The sequence below is a fragment of the Liolophura sinensis genome, chromosome 7, assembly GCF_032854445.1.
Source record: "Liolophura sinensis isolate JHLJ2023 chromosome 7, CUHK_Ljap_v2, whole genome shotgun sequence".
NCBI lineage: Eukaryota > Metazoa > Mollusca > Polyplacophora > Chitonida > Chitonidae > Liolophura > Liolophura sinensis.
Genome location: NC_088301.1, coordinates 34246899 through 34263242, shown reverse-complemented (window position 1 = coordinate 34263242; position 16344 = coordinate 34246899). Strand labels below are relative to the sequence as shown.

The window sequence follows — 16344 nt, the reverse complement described above, 5'->3', positions numbered from 1 at the left end:
TTTTTATCATACCTGGGATATATAGTTCGTCATTTGTACACACAAAAAAGAACACAAGGTCTACCTCGTCGCCCAGACATATACTTTTCAGTTCTCGCCACATTTTTGCACTCAAGAATAATGGCAGTGGGAACTTTTCACGGTATTATGGAAAGCTGCGAAAATGTGTAACTTGGCACTGACGTAGGGCCCTTTGAGGTGTCGCATGCCGATCATATCTTGCTAGCAAAACATAGCGCTTATTGTTTGTTGTCTCTTATTATTTCTATGGCCAAAGTCTTGGATTTCTTGGTCTTGGGCTCTTGTCGTGGTGTCGAGTGGCTCAGCATTGATATGGCAGTTAAGAGACCGGCGACCTGTTCACGGTTGTGTGTTCACCCTCGCGTCCCCTTTCCCTGCCCTCTGCGCGATGAGGTAAGATCGTGGGTCCCCACAGTTGACAGGTACTGGGTAGGAGACGAGAAGTGAGGTGTCCAGACCGGACTGCAGGGTGACTTCTTACTAAACAGAGACTGTCGCCAGTTAAGTGCTCAGCTATTCACGTAAGGGGTTCGCTATCACATAGGCCGGACATCCGACACCTTAGAACTCGCCCGGCCACCAGAATATCTCGACGTCTGGTAAATAGACTATATTTGTGCGACCGTGGAAATTTATGCATTTGAAGAATAACTGACGGAGTCAAGTCTTGCCTTCTGCTGAATAGGCCGTCCCAAACATATCTTACTCAGTTTCAGTTTTTTCTTTGTCCCTCAAACATTTTACTGTAAAATTTTTCAATTTAGGCCCGTTTCAACACGGATGTGTAAATACTGGTTACAATGGTGACGGCATCAACTTGCCAGGCCACACCGATGGACTTAGGGGGCCATTAACTCCAATGTGTGCTCTATCACCCTTCACCATCAACACAGTTTTGTCCGATAGGATGTCCGAGACCTCAATTGGCGCTAGGTGGCGCTGAATATGTTTACATCTAAACACGAGAAGACAATGACAACGACAAAGGTTTTCAAGCAAGATACAGCACTCTGATAGTGGTTACAGTGATAAAGAATGTTTATGCGAGATCAAGAGATTGCTATGTTCAGACCAAACACCTTGTGAATGGAATTGTATGGGCCTTGTAAAAGTACTTACCTTTTAACTGGGCTGAACCAAGAGGGTCCCCGACAAAGAGACATAAAGGCCCCGAATCGCCAGCATTCAGCGCGGCACGAAACCGTATTGATCCCATAGCAAAGCTTACGAGAATACACACAAAATGGGCTGAAAAGATTTGTCAATTGCGAAATAAATTGCATTATGACTTTTATAAAGTCAAAGTGGATAGTTAACGTCCTCTGTAAGGAATAGAAATCATAATCGAACATTTTACGAGATGTCTATGACCAACAGCTATAGACTGGTTGTCGCCAAAACATATGTGTATTAATATGATAACGCTATTTGGGTTCGAGACTTTTCCTCGTGCTCCAAAAGTTCCTGGCGTTTGGGCTCCACGTCGACATAACGTTACATAATCGTATAATTACATTTAAACGGTTAAATAAAGTTGTTGTATATACCCATATAAAACTTCACAAGCCTCACTCCCCACACCTTAAGCGGATTTGTTTCGATGTTCTTTATATTTCTTTTACGGCCGTACGTGGGAAGGTTTCCCCCGGGTTCTGTCCGGTTTTCTCCCACCATAGTGATGGCCTCCCTCATGAAAGCGAAATATTCGTGAGTCGGGGCGTAAAACACCACTGAAATAAAATCAATAAATATATTTCTTTTATTTTCATCTATCAAAAGTATGTTCAAATGTATTCTATGGGAATAGATGAACAAGAAATGCTCTGATGATATATTAAAATCAAGTATTATATATTTGGGAACCAAATAATTTATGATAAATATTGATGGGACCTCAGGGATTTGTCATAACCTGCCTCCCTCATGATAAAACATTTTGTATATCTGTCAGACTGGAATGTCCATTGAATATGCTGAAGAACTCTAGAACGTCATTCCGGTCACAAATATCATTTATATAGGCAGTGTCTGAAAATACCAGTTTCTTATAAGACAGCAGCATCTTCAAACACCTGTCTTCTTCCATACCAGTGTATGCCTCAATCATTTGTTCATTTATCCGATACTAGTGTCATTCGACCTACATGTGAACCTCTGTTTGACATATGTTTCGTTCGATATCAGCGTCTTTGGATACAATAGTGTCCATTAACACCAGTGTCTTCCGCACCACAAACATTTCTTGTATAACAGTGTCCATCGACACTTATATCCTTTGAAAACTGTAGTTAAAGCAAATTTAAAATCTACTAACGGAAATCGGTATACAGAACGAGCGGTCAATCAGAATGGACATTCGAGGACCTCTCCTCCTCCCCAACCCAAATTCGCATTCCGGTAAAACTGAAAAAAAAAAAAAAAAAAAAAAAAAACAAAGCGTGCAGGCGTTTGATGGAATAACCTTAACACACAAGCTTTTGCAGTGCAATAAATAGTGACGTCTGCTGAAATCGTCACATAACACGCAGGATCTGACAAATGCTATGTGCGGAAGCCTTCGATATATTGCTATTCAAGAAAGGATACACTTTACAAAGTGAGAATTGAAACTTTAAATCCTGCGAAGGTAGATATATATCGAGCCGAATGTAGGTTACTGGTGAATAATTTCTGCATTTAGTCGGGGAGGGGAGGGGGGAGCACAATATGTACCCATCCTAATACCTATGTACTTTCCTGATATAGGGTTTTCCAGAATTACACATAGATGATCATGAGAAATTCAAGCAACTTGAACAACGAAACATCCCATAAATGGTAACCCTTAGTGGAACTAAAAAGTGATCAGTTACTTTTGAAGTTAATGTAGCGGTGACGGTTCTCAATAAACTAAGAAACAATCAGTAATGAAGTTATATGTATTATATCTTTGTGAGGAATAGTAGTAAAGAAAGATATCACAAGCAGATATGTCCTTACACGGTACGTGTATTTGAGCGTCTAGATCTTCAGTGAGACATTTTGAGTTTTTAACAAACCACATGCCCTTGACGCCTGATTTTTTTTACAGTACTTTTTCCAGAGACTGTACCTCTTGCAGGGTCTTCATTAAGAGATAAGATACAAGTTTGGTGATATAGTACACACTTGGACAGCAGAATACATCAGATGTGATGTGTGATATTGTATGGTATCATATCCATTCATTAGTCGTGCTGTGATGGGTGGACTTTCCTGAAAGTGGACGGAAGAAATCAAATCAAGACAATATTATTTAATATCTAACTGTATTTGGTATAATTCGACGTGATCGATTAACGTTGAGTAAAACATAATACACATGTAACAAGAACATAGAGAAACACAAGTAAAATCAGCTTTTTCTGACATTTAATGCAGTGGGATGAGTGTGCATGCAGTTTTGGCGGATAGGTGTGGGTGTCGACTTTGTCCAGGGTGTGGCGGACGCAGTATGAGGGTGTCAAAGATTTCATAGACTGTCTTGTAAGAAGCATCCATGCCATTGATACAGGATTGTATTGTGTACCAGTCTAGCCTCTGACGGCGAAAAACAATACTGTGACCAGGCGTCGGACAGAGCGGTCAGCCCTCACCGACAGCTCGAGGTGTCTTTACCCTCAAATTAAGTCCCCGGACTGTCCAGATCTGTAATTAAGCCATTTTCTTGTTTGCGTCTTTAATTTGACATCCCCTCGCACGCGCTCAGGCCGCCACATCACCTGTCGACGACTTGTAGTGAATGATTTACACCCTAGCCCTGTGTGCTATTTGTCCTTCACCACAGAGGCCGGTATTGTGACCGCACAATAACAGATGCAAGATGAACAATGAGCAAATGCGTCAAGCTTTTATCTTAAACATGGTGCATGTTAACTGGATGTCATAGGAAAAGCTTTATACTATGGTTTAATGAGCCAAATCGTAAAAATCCCACGATGCGAACTTAAATACCGCTTTGTAGAAAAAGTGTTTATTAACCTTTCTTGACATGTTTTATTCTAAATGTCAAAGCGCAAGAGCAAACTTCAAAAACATATGTCTATTGACATTTATGGTAGTTTAAGAAATCATCAAGCAAACCTACAAACGTGCCCATAGGATTTTATGGGTTATTGGACTCATATGAGAGCCAGGAAACCAACATTACACAGTTGGTGACTTTCGTTCTGCATTTCACGATTTACTATCACGCATTAAATGGGCGCACTGTTTATGTATGGTTGATATTAAGGCATTGATATCTGGCAATTATATCTACCACTCGCGTTTATTTTGGATTGAACTAATTTGACATGAGAAAGTGCCAAACAAGAGACATGAATGCAGCATAGAATTTGCAAGGATGATATCTTTTCATGTTTTAAGTCTGTGCATAAAGGGTATATTTTAAGATAGTTCCATATTAAAGAAGTTCTTTGTGAAAACGAAATCAATGCTTCTCTATAACAGCGTCTGAACATGAATGGTCTCTTTCGTTAAATACTTCATTCATTCATTGTTTCATATGTTAATCACTATATAATGATCCCCTGTAAAGAGAATTTTTGTAAATACACCCAAATTCTATGATATAACCTATAATACAAGTACATATACATAGGTTTATCTATATTGAGGTCATATGGATCATGCTCAACGTTTAATCAGGTGAAAATTATTTAGTCGTTCAAACTGTTTATGTATATAATGCATCCCCCTTTCCAACATGTGGCTCTTTTGGGGAAACTCGATGTTTGGAGAGCTTAACTTTTATTGTTTAAAGCTCCAAATGCTGACATAAAGCGTGCATATGGATTACAGTTTAATGAACATAAGGATTCGTAACGCCTTTTCAGTGTATCATTCAGTGCACGCACTATCCAACAAATCGACAGCATAATCTGTCAGTTTGTAGAATACACGCGCACACAATCTCATTTAATAATGAGATACGAACAAAATTGGGCTTTTTACCTATGTATACATCAATGTGGAAATACATTCTTCTTACGTAGGTATACGGAGATTATATACGCTTGGATTCCTTGAAATTTCCTCAGTAGACATTATTATATATAATTATACAAAGGAACAATAAACTAGGCAGATGTTAATATTATTAACCGTCTCTCTGGCTCCCTGAACAGCTTTGTCAACAATAGGGTTTGTATATCAGTTTCTATACCCATATATATCCGCGTCACATTTAATTACACATCATAAAAGCCTGACTGGGCGTCATATCGAGTTATTACTTTCATTAGCGAGGAAATCATAGAGATCGCCAGTATAGGCCTATACTACACAACGCTGTCCATACATCTTCGATATATTTGTCCATTTAAACCGAGGCTGGAAATCTGAGTGTTATAGAGACCTCTCACAATATCTCTGACAGCTCCTTCACAAGAGATCTTCAGTTTGTTCCCAGACTTAAATGTTACATATCTACCAAAACGCTGATTCGGTGAATGTATAAGGACGTCTGTTATAGTCAGTCAATCAGTCAGTCAGTCAATCAGTTAATATAATCATAAGCCTTTTGAACATCTTGTTCATGACTTCGCATGTTACATTGCCCTATTTGGGCTTGTCCTATAACGTGACTGTCACCTGCGTCATAGAATGCGTGCACATCGAGGAGAAGAGGGATACTTTCAGTCTGGGCATTCGTAAATTATGCTTATTTGAATAGCAGCTCTCTGTGTATTTCTTTGTACATATCTATCACATCTGTCTATGCCTTCATGTAACATTTTTTGGTATTACATATCTGAGGATTTCAAGCAGTGTAAGTCGTATATTATTGATTAAAGACCATATAACTATAATCACAGTTGCAGTGGATATTCTCGTGTTGTTCAGAGTTGTATAAGTAAGGAGGATGTGAAGTATATAGGTAACATAGCTTACGAGGAAATTAATAATATAACATTTCAAGTAATCAGGTGAAACAAACAAAATGCACTATTGCTGTATATATATATATATATATATTTATTTATTTGAACAAGTAATTTAAAATTAATTTACATACAGTTTGCGGCATTACACTTTAATACATGAATCCACTGAGTCCTTAAAAACAACGTGTACATACATCGAATTCTATTTCACAAACTGATGTACATTTACGTGAATGTAATATAGGATACACAAAATAATACGTACAGCACAGCCCACTATTTACAGTGTTAAAATGCGTCTTCACAAGTGAAACCATTGCTCATGTCTGAAGCAAGATGGCTCATGATATTTATGCCCGTTCATAGATTTTCGAGACAACATCTCACCCGAAAAATATATGTTATGCCATAAAACAAAGCTTTCTTTGAAGCCTATAAAACTTTAAAGAAGCTCTGTCAATTATGTTTCATTTATAAAAACTGAAAACAAAGAAATGTAAAATAAATTCTTTAAAAGAAATGACTGTACAAATATACAGACTCACTGTATAATGCTGCATAATTTTGTAAAACAACACTGGTTAAAGCGCCAAGAACATATGGCACGGTTACCTAATGCGCTGAGACAATGATTCAACAATGTGATTTTATTCATATGCTGATTTAGTCCTGATTTAGACACAAGTGGACATGTTCCGTACTACTGTTTCCGAAACCCTAACGACCACGAGACACTCGGAGTAATTTATGCAACCACAATTGACGTTTCAACGCATGCACTGTTTAATATAAATTATGTTAACAAATACAATTTGATATTTCAAATTGTCGCTCTAACAACACTCGCTCTTTTCAAAGTTTCATAACATTTCAAGACAATAACATTATACCAGACTAGCTCTCTTAAGCAAACACATTTACCCCAAGAAAAAAAAAACAATAGTAAATATACACATCTTGAAATGTGAAATGTTCACATTAATTCTCAAGTGACGTAAAACCGCAACACAACCAATTTGCATCTCGGAAGGACTTTCGCAATCTACCATGATAATGAATACTAAAGACTATAAACACTTTCTTTGGCAAAATTGAAAAGAAATTTTAAATAAATTAAACATTATATTCTGCTGTACATTCCTTAAATTTGCAAGGAATGTGATCCTCTCACGTGACCTAGCTTTGAACTTCATGCTGTTTTTGCACTGTCGTATTTGATATTTAAGTTCAGTTTAGCTTTCTACATGTCGGTGAACTAACTCAGCCATCATGTCTGGAATCCAATTTGTGTTTCCACCAAGAGAAGGTCATATTTTCAAAGTTTTCAATTCTCAGTCAAGCGTACATTAAAGTCTAATCGCTAAGACATCCTGTGGGTTTGTCTCCGGGTGTGGTGGAGTAGGGTTTGTTTCCGTTACAGCAAGGGCACATGGCATAGTGGAAACCCTTTCCTGGTGTGGTGAGACCAGTGTAACCGTAGGGGCTGGACCCCATGGTCAGTCCCGGAATCATACCCGGAGGGTAGGGCATCGCAAGAGCCATGCCGCGGCCCAGGGCACCGTATGTGTAGCGCACAGAGCTCAAGCTGGGCACACTGCCGAGCGAGGTGATAGGAGAAAACGCGGACTTGAAACCTGGGGTAGATAGGGCTGGGCTGATGTAGGACTGGGCGGCCGTAGGGGTAGCTGAGCTAGGGACGAGGGCTCCGCTGCTCGGCTCACTGTGGTTGTTGAGGACTTGCTCTATCGCCTGAACCGTGTCCCCGTTGCAGCCCTGTAGGATCAGCTGGAGGGTCGTTCGCTTCATGTGCGGAAACACCCGACACAGTGTCTCCACCGGGGCACGCCTGCCCAACCCTAGAGGCAGCCCGGGGGAGCGTCTCTCGGCCGCGTCCGTGATACTGGACGTCTCACTAAGGGGACTAACAGGACGTGGCGAGACTTTCTGCAGGTTGATGGGTGACGGAGAGTTTCTCGGGGACGAAGGCTTATCCGACGGGGTTCCGGAGGACGGAGGAGGGGACTCTCGGTTCGGAGATCCAGATAGGTGACTCTCTGCTTGTTCCGAATCACATCGGCGTCTCTTGGGCTCTGAAATAAATGAATAAATAAATAAATAAATAGTCTTCTGTATGATTATGAACATGCGTTAAAGTATCTCAAACTAACCCACATAGACATAAGTTATCACTAATATAACATCCCCAGCTGCTATGAAGAAACATGAGGTATTAAGTTACACTGTCTCGGTTGAAATGCGCTTATTTAGTTGGATTATTCTGACTTAGTCATTGATGAACTCATTATTTACCTGCAATGAATTTTGCCTTAAAAGATTATTTATCTGATTCGTTTCTTTTTTTATTTCACTTCATAGAAAAATCAACCTCCAACAATATATGAGTGTTGAGCAGTTAAAATACCTGGGTTATAAAAACTCGTAGTTCGCTGTTAAAATTAACTAATGAAATCCTGTACAGTGCGATGCTGGTTTACTAGATTCCTCTTCAAAGTTTCACCTAACTACAAACAACTGCCTAATTGATAACCGATGCACGGTGGTCAGGTGATCCAAATGCTACATTGGGGCTAAGAAACTGTTGAGGAGATAGCGGTATCCCGTGGTGAGAGCGGTAATGGTGTTCTTCTGGTGTTGTCTTATCGTCGCATTTTGGTGAACAGTTACACAACAGTCGGCAACAAATGTGAGTCAGCCTTCTGTATAAACAGATGGACAAGAGTTCAAACCTCTCGACTGAGGGACTAAACGCTCGCATGAATGTCTTACAGGTTTCTGATAAGTGTGAACAGTCCTCCACGTCCATCAACCAGTAGGTGGGTTAACAGTTCAAAAGGATCAGCGCAAATATATTCCAGCTAGTTTAGTCATTACAAGAAGGCTTCAGGTGCCAAGACAAACTTTCAGGCAAAATTCATCGATTTACAGATGCGAAAAATCTATTTCTACAATTACTATTCCGCCAAACATTTGGACAACATCAAAGATTGGCAACGACTTCACTCTTTCAGGCGAGCAATTTAAAAACATGGGGAGTAATTGTATCCGGAAAGGCACTAATTGAAAACAATGATGGCTGCCGTATGTTTCTGCCAGTTCTATTACGAACATGGGAATCAGAGGGGGTTCTTGAGATGAAGATGAAGCTCGGAAAGAAAGTAAGGAGGCGCAGAGGCGATTGATGGATCCATGGTTGATTGGCTCAAACCGCGTAGATTGGGGAGCAGTGGACGCCTGCCCCGCATGATGCGCCCCGAGGGGTGCCAGTGGGAATTAGCATGAGTATAATCGGTGATAATGTGATCTTATTTGTTTCAAGTGGTTCAAGAGGGTATGAGGGTTTCGAGCTGCACGAGCGGACTCAATAGAGCACGTGCGTCTGATAGAACCAACTTGAATAAAGCGTACGACAGCTTCTATAAAAAGCTTCAGGCAGTATGAAAACGGGTATTGCTTTGATATTGTTGTAAATCACTCATGAATTTAAGTTAAACATAAACACCCAATTTAATTGGGAAACAGAAAAATCGTCTTCCGCGGTTAGCCTAAAAATTATGAGGCAGTAACTTTTTCCGTCTAGCGAAACGCGATGAAAGACAAATGAGTATGTTCACTATGTATTTGTTCATCTATACTTTCGCAATACCGATGTGTCATCTCAATGAAGTTAGATAACTTATAGATGTATACGTGTCCCTCTATAAGAATTTCATTTCATTTTCATATCAGTATAATGTCTTAAAAATTTCCACTTTAAAATATTCAATCAAACGCGTGTGACCATTCAAAGTACAGAAACAAGTATATGATATGTTCTTCAAGTTGATCACGATTGTCCTCAGCAATGACAGTGATAACCCAAACAAAGACTAATAGTATAAGCTTGAGCTTTGAGTAGAGAGATGGTTTACTTTATTGTACCAATCTTGCTAACATTTCTATTTAATCTTTCTGGTTTTACCCCTGTGCCCAGACGATATCGATTTTATCACACGATGCTAAAGTAAGGATCCAATAGAAAGAAAGTCAAATAGAGGTTGGAACTAGAAACTGCCACACAGTAACATTAGTGTGAATAAAATGATAGTCTATTCTTATAGACAAAATGAAGATGTTTATTCGCAAGCAAGTGTGTATCTAGACAAGTCCCATGGGCAAAAATTTGGGGAAAAAACCACACCAAGCACAAGAATCAATAATTATAATTGTCTATCTTGGTATCCATAAAGTTTTAAAATGGTTTGAAACTTTTCATTCATATAATGGTTTTATTCGATGCCGAGAAGAAATAAAAGTTAATCTTATTTATCGTCTTCATCCATGAACTAAACATTGGACTATACAATTCTCAGAATGCTGAGACTACAAAATTGCACGTTCCACATATGTACTAAGAGGCCACACACCAGTTGTTCCAAACTGTATAAACGCAACTAAAAGTTTGGAAATGACAGATGATAAAGTTTACTTCGCTTGGTTCTTTGATATACAGAATAAAGATGAACAATGAAGTGTAAAAATGATTAGCAATGCGTATATTAGCATTTTGCTACAATGTTCGTCTGTCCGCAGGTTTATGAGTGCAAGGAACTCAACCGTACTATGCAAAGAGGTTGCTGTATCACTAATTGCAGTTACAAAACTGTACAACACATTGAAATATATCTACAAATAAAAAAAAATCACAGAGGTTTAAGTATATTGTCTCAAAACTGGTCTGAACTTAACTTAGCGAAAGTCACCATGCATGTTCTGACCCTAAACGGCATGACAACAATACGAAAAATAGGAAATCACAAAGAACAATTCATTTCAATCCACAAGCAAACTAATTACCATCAGAGATAACTAATATTTCTTTAGCATGCTCTAAGTGATCCACTTGGAAAGTCATTTTCCCCAAACTACATTCACCGTTTTAGATTAAAGTCGAAGGTCTTTGTCAAATCGGTAAGACCTTTTGTTATCGATGTATGTCAAACACAGGTCCATATCTTTCATTTTGTGCCTTTTTCTAAACACCGTCATTTCACACACACACATATATATATATATATATATATATATATATATATATATATATATATATATATATATATATATATATATATATATATATATATATGGAAATATCAGATTCACAATTCAATATGAAAGATTAGAACAATATCAAATTCCTGGAAAAGTCTTCGATAAAACTAGAAACATATATTATCTTGAACTAAGGTTAATTAAACGGTTATCTTAAAGAAGACGCGATCGACAGTTATACTGCACTACTGTATAACATATATTATTATTATTAGTAGTAGTAGTATTATATATCAAGTTTTAATATAAGTTTGTCTTATTTAACAGACCCACTTACACAAAGACCACACTTCTGCCTTACTATACACGTGCATGTCTACATCACGTATACAGCCGACAGACGAGACCAGATAAGCAGAGCCCCTATGCTTGTGTCATATATGTATATCCAACACCTATATCACACCAGGCTGCTATATATATGTTGGAGACAATACTGTCCTTATGAAGAGAGTATCACTTAATTCTTCTAGTATATTATATATCCATAAATCTTTTGCGGAATTTGAAATATTTCACCTACGTAATTTAGAGGGCCTACTGTATATGTTCATTGACGTATTTGGGATGGACCAATAAAATTGATCTTAACTAACCATCTGCACACAGATATAGACCTGTACTTATCCAATTTCTACACTTATCCAAACAGACTATACAGAAAACAATTCAATAATAAAATTTAACAGAATTATTTATCAGACCCGCACAATATAATGACGAATAGCGTTCGTTTCCAACTTTAGCACATATATGGTGTATAGGGTAATCCTGAAAAGTACGCAAAGCTGTATTATCCGTAATCAGTAGATGTGTTACGTGCTGATAGACTGGCTATGTATTATTAAAATTTAAAAAAAATACAGATATTATAGGAGACAAAAATATAACAAATATAGCTTACAGTAAGAATAGAATAAGAAAACTTTAATTTTCCCTTTTAACATACCTGCTATACTCGACACGTGACTGATTTGAATATAGCTTGGTTTAAATGTATGCACTTACAAAGGCTTTGTGTACTTTAGTTGTAAATATACCATTTTCCTACAAAAATTATACTTTTACTTATTCAAAGTTTACTAACCAACTGTAAAAGATTTTAATATACAAATGTTGGAGACACAATTAATGCCTCCACGTGTTAAAGAAAGAATACGTCTGGAACTCGTGCACACATATATCTCATATGTGGTTTGACTGTGGAAACCTACATTCTTTGTATAGACATATACGCTGATGTTTTGTATGCCATAGCCTACATTGCGTGGCAAACATTTCCTGACTTATAACTTTATATTTACATAAGATATGTGTTATTAAAAAGAGGCGGTTAACTTAAGGCTTCTCTTAAAAAGGAAAAATTCTGACGTGTGTTCTTAGAGATGAATTTCGACATTTCAAGATTTTCAGCATTTGGCTTTGGATGTTGTCGCGAAACGTGCTACACAGAGCATCTGAGTTGAAAAAGACTTGCTAAGAAATCCTGACATTGGCCTCTCTGTATTGTATCTAATATAGCGGTACACATTCACGGAACTAGCACGAATAATATATCGTCTCTATCAGTTTAGTTTATTCAAACAAAATGTGCAAAAATCAGACTTGTGTGTGTCACGTTTTGCACCTAGTTGACAAGAAGGCTTCCTTTGGTAACACTTACAAATGCCTTTATGAGGTCATCCCTTATACAATTCCTATCATTATAACGCGAAGAAATTGTAGTCATAAGTTTAGTACAAAAAACCATAGTCAAAAAAACATATAGAAAACACGCCTGCATTAATTCAGACTTGAATGAGAGTTTAGAATTAACTCACAAAATAAGGAGGGTCATCCTAAGAAGAATTCTAGTGTAGGGTTCAATTTGTCTGAATTATCTGAATTCGACACAGTATGCAGATTCAGATCTAATGCGATATTTGCTTGAAGAAGTACAAATACTAAGATGCTATAAAGGTTACCACATAATCTGGTATGCCAGCGACTACAGTTTTGAGGATACAGCTCCAAGCAGTTATTATTATGGATTCATAGGTATATTCTCATTGCACTTCGTCAAAGTGAAAAGTCCTTCAACACATATGCTTGAAAAAGACCTGCCAAGAAACCCTGACATTGTCCACTCTGTATTGTATCTAATATGATGGTACACATTCACGGAACTAGCACGAATAATGTATTAGCCTCCTAGTTTGCGTTACAGATGAATATCATCAGGAGAGCTTCATGTGATGAGGTCCAAGACTCTTTAATTATCCCAAGACCTCCTTATTACTCTTGCAAGAGCATCAGTGACATTGTCATATCCGATAACGTCTATTAATTTCGCCAAGTGGTCGTCTAAAAATGTGTTTAATGTGCGAATCTTGAGATATGATTTGTTGTAAAACTTTGTCATTGTAATACGGTTATTGCCATATATAAATGGCATATGGCGATACTTGCCTTGTGTGCTGTTACCTCAACTACAAACCATGTTTTATATCGCTGAAACACTGATATCGACAGCTATATAGCCACTCAGCCGCAAAACCCGAGTGTCGTATTACATGGATGGAAGCAGATTTAGATACACCTTGAATTTTATTGTCGATACGACTATTTATAGAACCAAGGTGATGATTACATTAGTATGATTTGTTTGCTTCCCAGCATATATATATATATATATATATATATATATATATATATATATATATATATTATATATATATATATGGCCCAACTGTCCACAAGTGTGTTACTTAGTAAAACATTACTAAAACATTATTTCACAGTCAATTCATTGCACGTAATATAAAGTATACATTCAAATAAGTTAACAGCGACATTTCATATAATTGTTACCTCAGCAAATTTTAAACGTGGCAACTTATGAAAAGATACGCGTTTGATTAAATTATTAACTTAACAGTTTCATGGCAATTGTTTTGATATTCTGGTAAGCTGAAATTTATTTATGTTTTTACAAACTTCATATCTTTTTTTAACTGTTGTAATGACTTACCAGGACTGGAACTTTCAGGTAAATCGTTACGGTCTTTAGCGGAGTCAGCTGATTCAAAGGGTCTGTTGGCTGGGTAGATGCTCGTTAGACTTTCGGCATTAAGTTGTAGTAAACCGTTCGGTCCGTAGAGAAGTCCCAGTTCACGTGCTTCGTTTTCTTCCTGTGCCTGTTGTCGTCTGAGGGCTACCTGTGCAGCCATCACTCGCTGTCTTTCGGCGATCAGTGTACATTTTGCACAAACACAGTCTCGCCACCGACAGTACCTTTTGTGACCCTTGAGTGCGGAGACAACACCGTGGTTCCTACAACGAGCACATTTAGGGGTCCGTGGGTAGCGATCGCTCGCCCGCAGGAACAGGGGTGGGGGATGAGGAAGTCCCCGAGACACATCGGGCTGCACACGTTTTTCTTCTACAGCGTCACCACTCATTTTGTGTTCAAGTTAAGGTTTAAAGACAATAAAATCCCCACCAAATTAAATTTTACAAAAACGTTTTTTTCCTCTGATTTTCTTTTCAAACTTCGGATGAAATTCAAGTGAAGTCTTTACTTGGATGTTTTTGAATTTCCACACAGAATTATAGTTTTTTAAGCGTCTGTAATCCAGGCCCATGCATCTATGTCCCTTCCAGCTAAGTCGATGTCTGTCAGTAGTAAATGGGGATACTCTTCCGAAGTCTTTACCTTGATCTCCTGGCTCCACGAGGCAAGTCTGCCTTTTGACTGCACCTTGCAATTGTTATTGATATTTAATCCCTCAATTTACACCCAACATTTTCAAGGCTTGTTGTCATTGGTCAGACAGAGCAAAGCTATTGGTTGAGGCTCTATAGGCTACCCTGGCTCTCACAGCCTACCGCAAACTTTGTCCGTGAATTGTATCCCTACTTGTTTGCGAAGTGGTGTCAATCAGAGCTTAAATTTTGCGCATGCTCGTTAAGGCGAACATCATTATCACCCCGATTTTAACACTAAAGCTTGGTTAACAAATTGATAATATTCCGATATCCTGCCCGAAGTTACGTTTCAGGCTAAATTCCTTGAACCAGACAATTGATGGGGTTGTGCATAAAAAAACAAACAAAAAAAAAACAAAAAACAAACAAAAAAAAAACAACAACTGTATTTATATAACAATAAAAATAATAACTTTGCCTTACTGGTTTAGAATAAAAAAATAAAAACACATTATAAAACTTAGATCTGCAAATAAACTTTGTTTTGGTGTTGAAGGAAACTCATGTGAAAAAAAAAGAATGCAAACTGCGACAAAAGAGAGACATTTTTTTGCTCACTGATAGCCTCCAAAAAAGAATTATCCTTATTATTATATTATCATTATTTTCTGGAAATATTTCGACAGGTAATAAATTTTGTTTGCCATTTTTGTGTATCCCTCAAAGGCAGTGCACCCGTTCAACTGTAAGACGGGGATGTGGGGTGCTGTCCAGGTCACAGAGGCACAGCGAGATGGAAGCAAAGCGTCACCGGAACTGGTACAACCATTATCTATCAGTTATAACACAGTCGGAAGTGAAGAAACCTCCTGGGCAGCTTTCATTCATGTTTTAGGCCCTAATCTTGCCCCGACAGCCCGTTACTCCGCGGGGCCACGCGAGCCAGTTCGCCAGAAACCCAAACAACACACAAACGTGACAAGTTGTTGTTTGCGGCAGATTTTTCAGTGTGTATTTTGTTCAGCTATTTTTTCTCTCCTCTTAAGTTCGCTCAGGTAAGCTAGACGGTTTCGGTCCGTTTTCCTTCTTTTTTTTATTTTCACTTTCTTTTGACTCGAAGTTTTTCTTTCTAAATTAACATTTTTATGGCTATGTTCGAATACTAATTTTACAGATAAATAGAATAACTATATATTGTACGTAAACAATAAAACTTTTTACAAGAGAGATACCAGATTATAGTCTGCGGCTGTAGACCTATAAAACTCCCGCATGACTTCACTTGAAACTTCACGATCAAAACTATCCCAAAAAATTATTTTTATTGAATTGTCCAAATGATAGTTTAGTCCGTCAACCAGTAAAATAATATTCAATGTCAAACTCTCAATGACCAGTTTCACTAATAAAGTTAGTATCACAATCTTTTGAACTTATATATATATATAATTTTAACCGCAGAGATTTACCTGAACATAGAGGAATTGGTAGTAGTGTACGGTAAATAGTAAATGGCGTTCTTCCTTTGCATGCTAAATACGGATCCTCTTTCAGTTTAAGACGAGATTGGTTCTGTGAGATTTCGGTTTCTGATGGCCTGTATTTTCTCAGGGCGGCTATA

The 16344-nt window shown here is 37.9% G+C and overlaps 1 protein-coding gene across 1 annotated transcript; it reads right to left on the bottom strand.

The window, feature by feature from the left end:
- Positions 1 to 7280: 7280 nt before the first annotated feature.
- On the bottom strand, positions 7281 to 14607 carry LOC135470864 (doublesex- and mab-3-related transcription factor A2-like). Its single transcript, XM_064749911.1, has 2 exons — positions 14047 to 14607; positions 7281 to 8017 (listed from the first exon to the last, which is right to left on the bottom strand). Exons 1-2 carry the CDS (start codon positions 14474 to 14476, stop codon positions 7281 to 7283), a joined length of 1167 nt encoding a protein of 388 aa, XP_064605981.1. The 5' UTR covers positions 14477 to 14607.
- Positions 14608 to 16344: the final 1737 nt, after the last annotated feature.

Excerpts from the sequence above, each read along its gene's own strand:
- LOC135470864 (XM_064749911.1), bottom strand. The coding sequence starts at position 14,476 with ATGAGTGGTGACGCTGTAGAAGAAAAACGTGTGCAGCCCGATGTGTCT. Across the intron at positions 8,018-14,046 it reads ACCTGAAAGTTCCAGTCCTG|AGCCCAAGAGACGCCGATGT; the intron begins GTAAGTCATTAC and ends CATTTATTTCAG.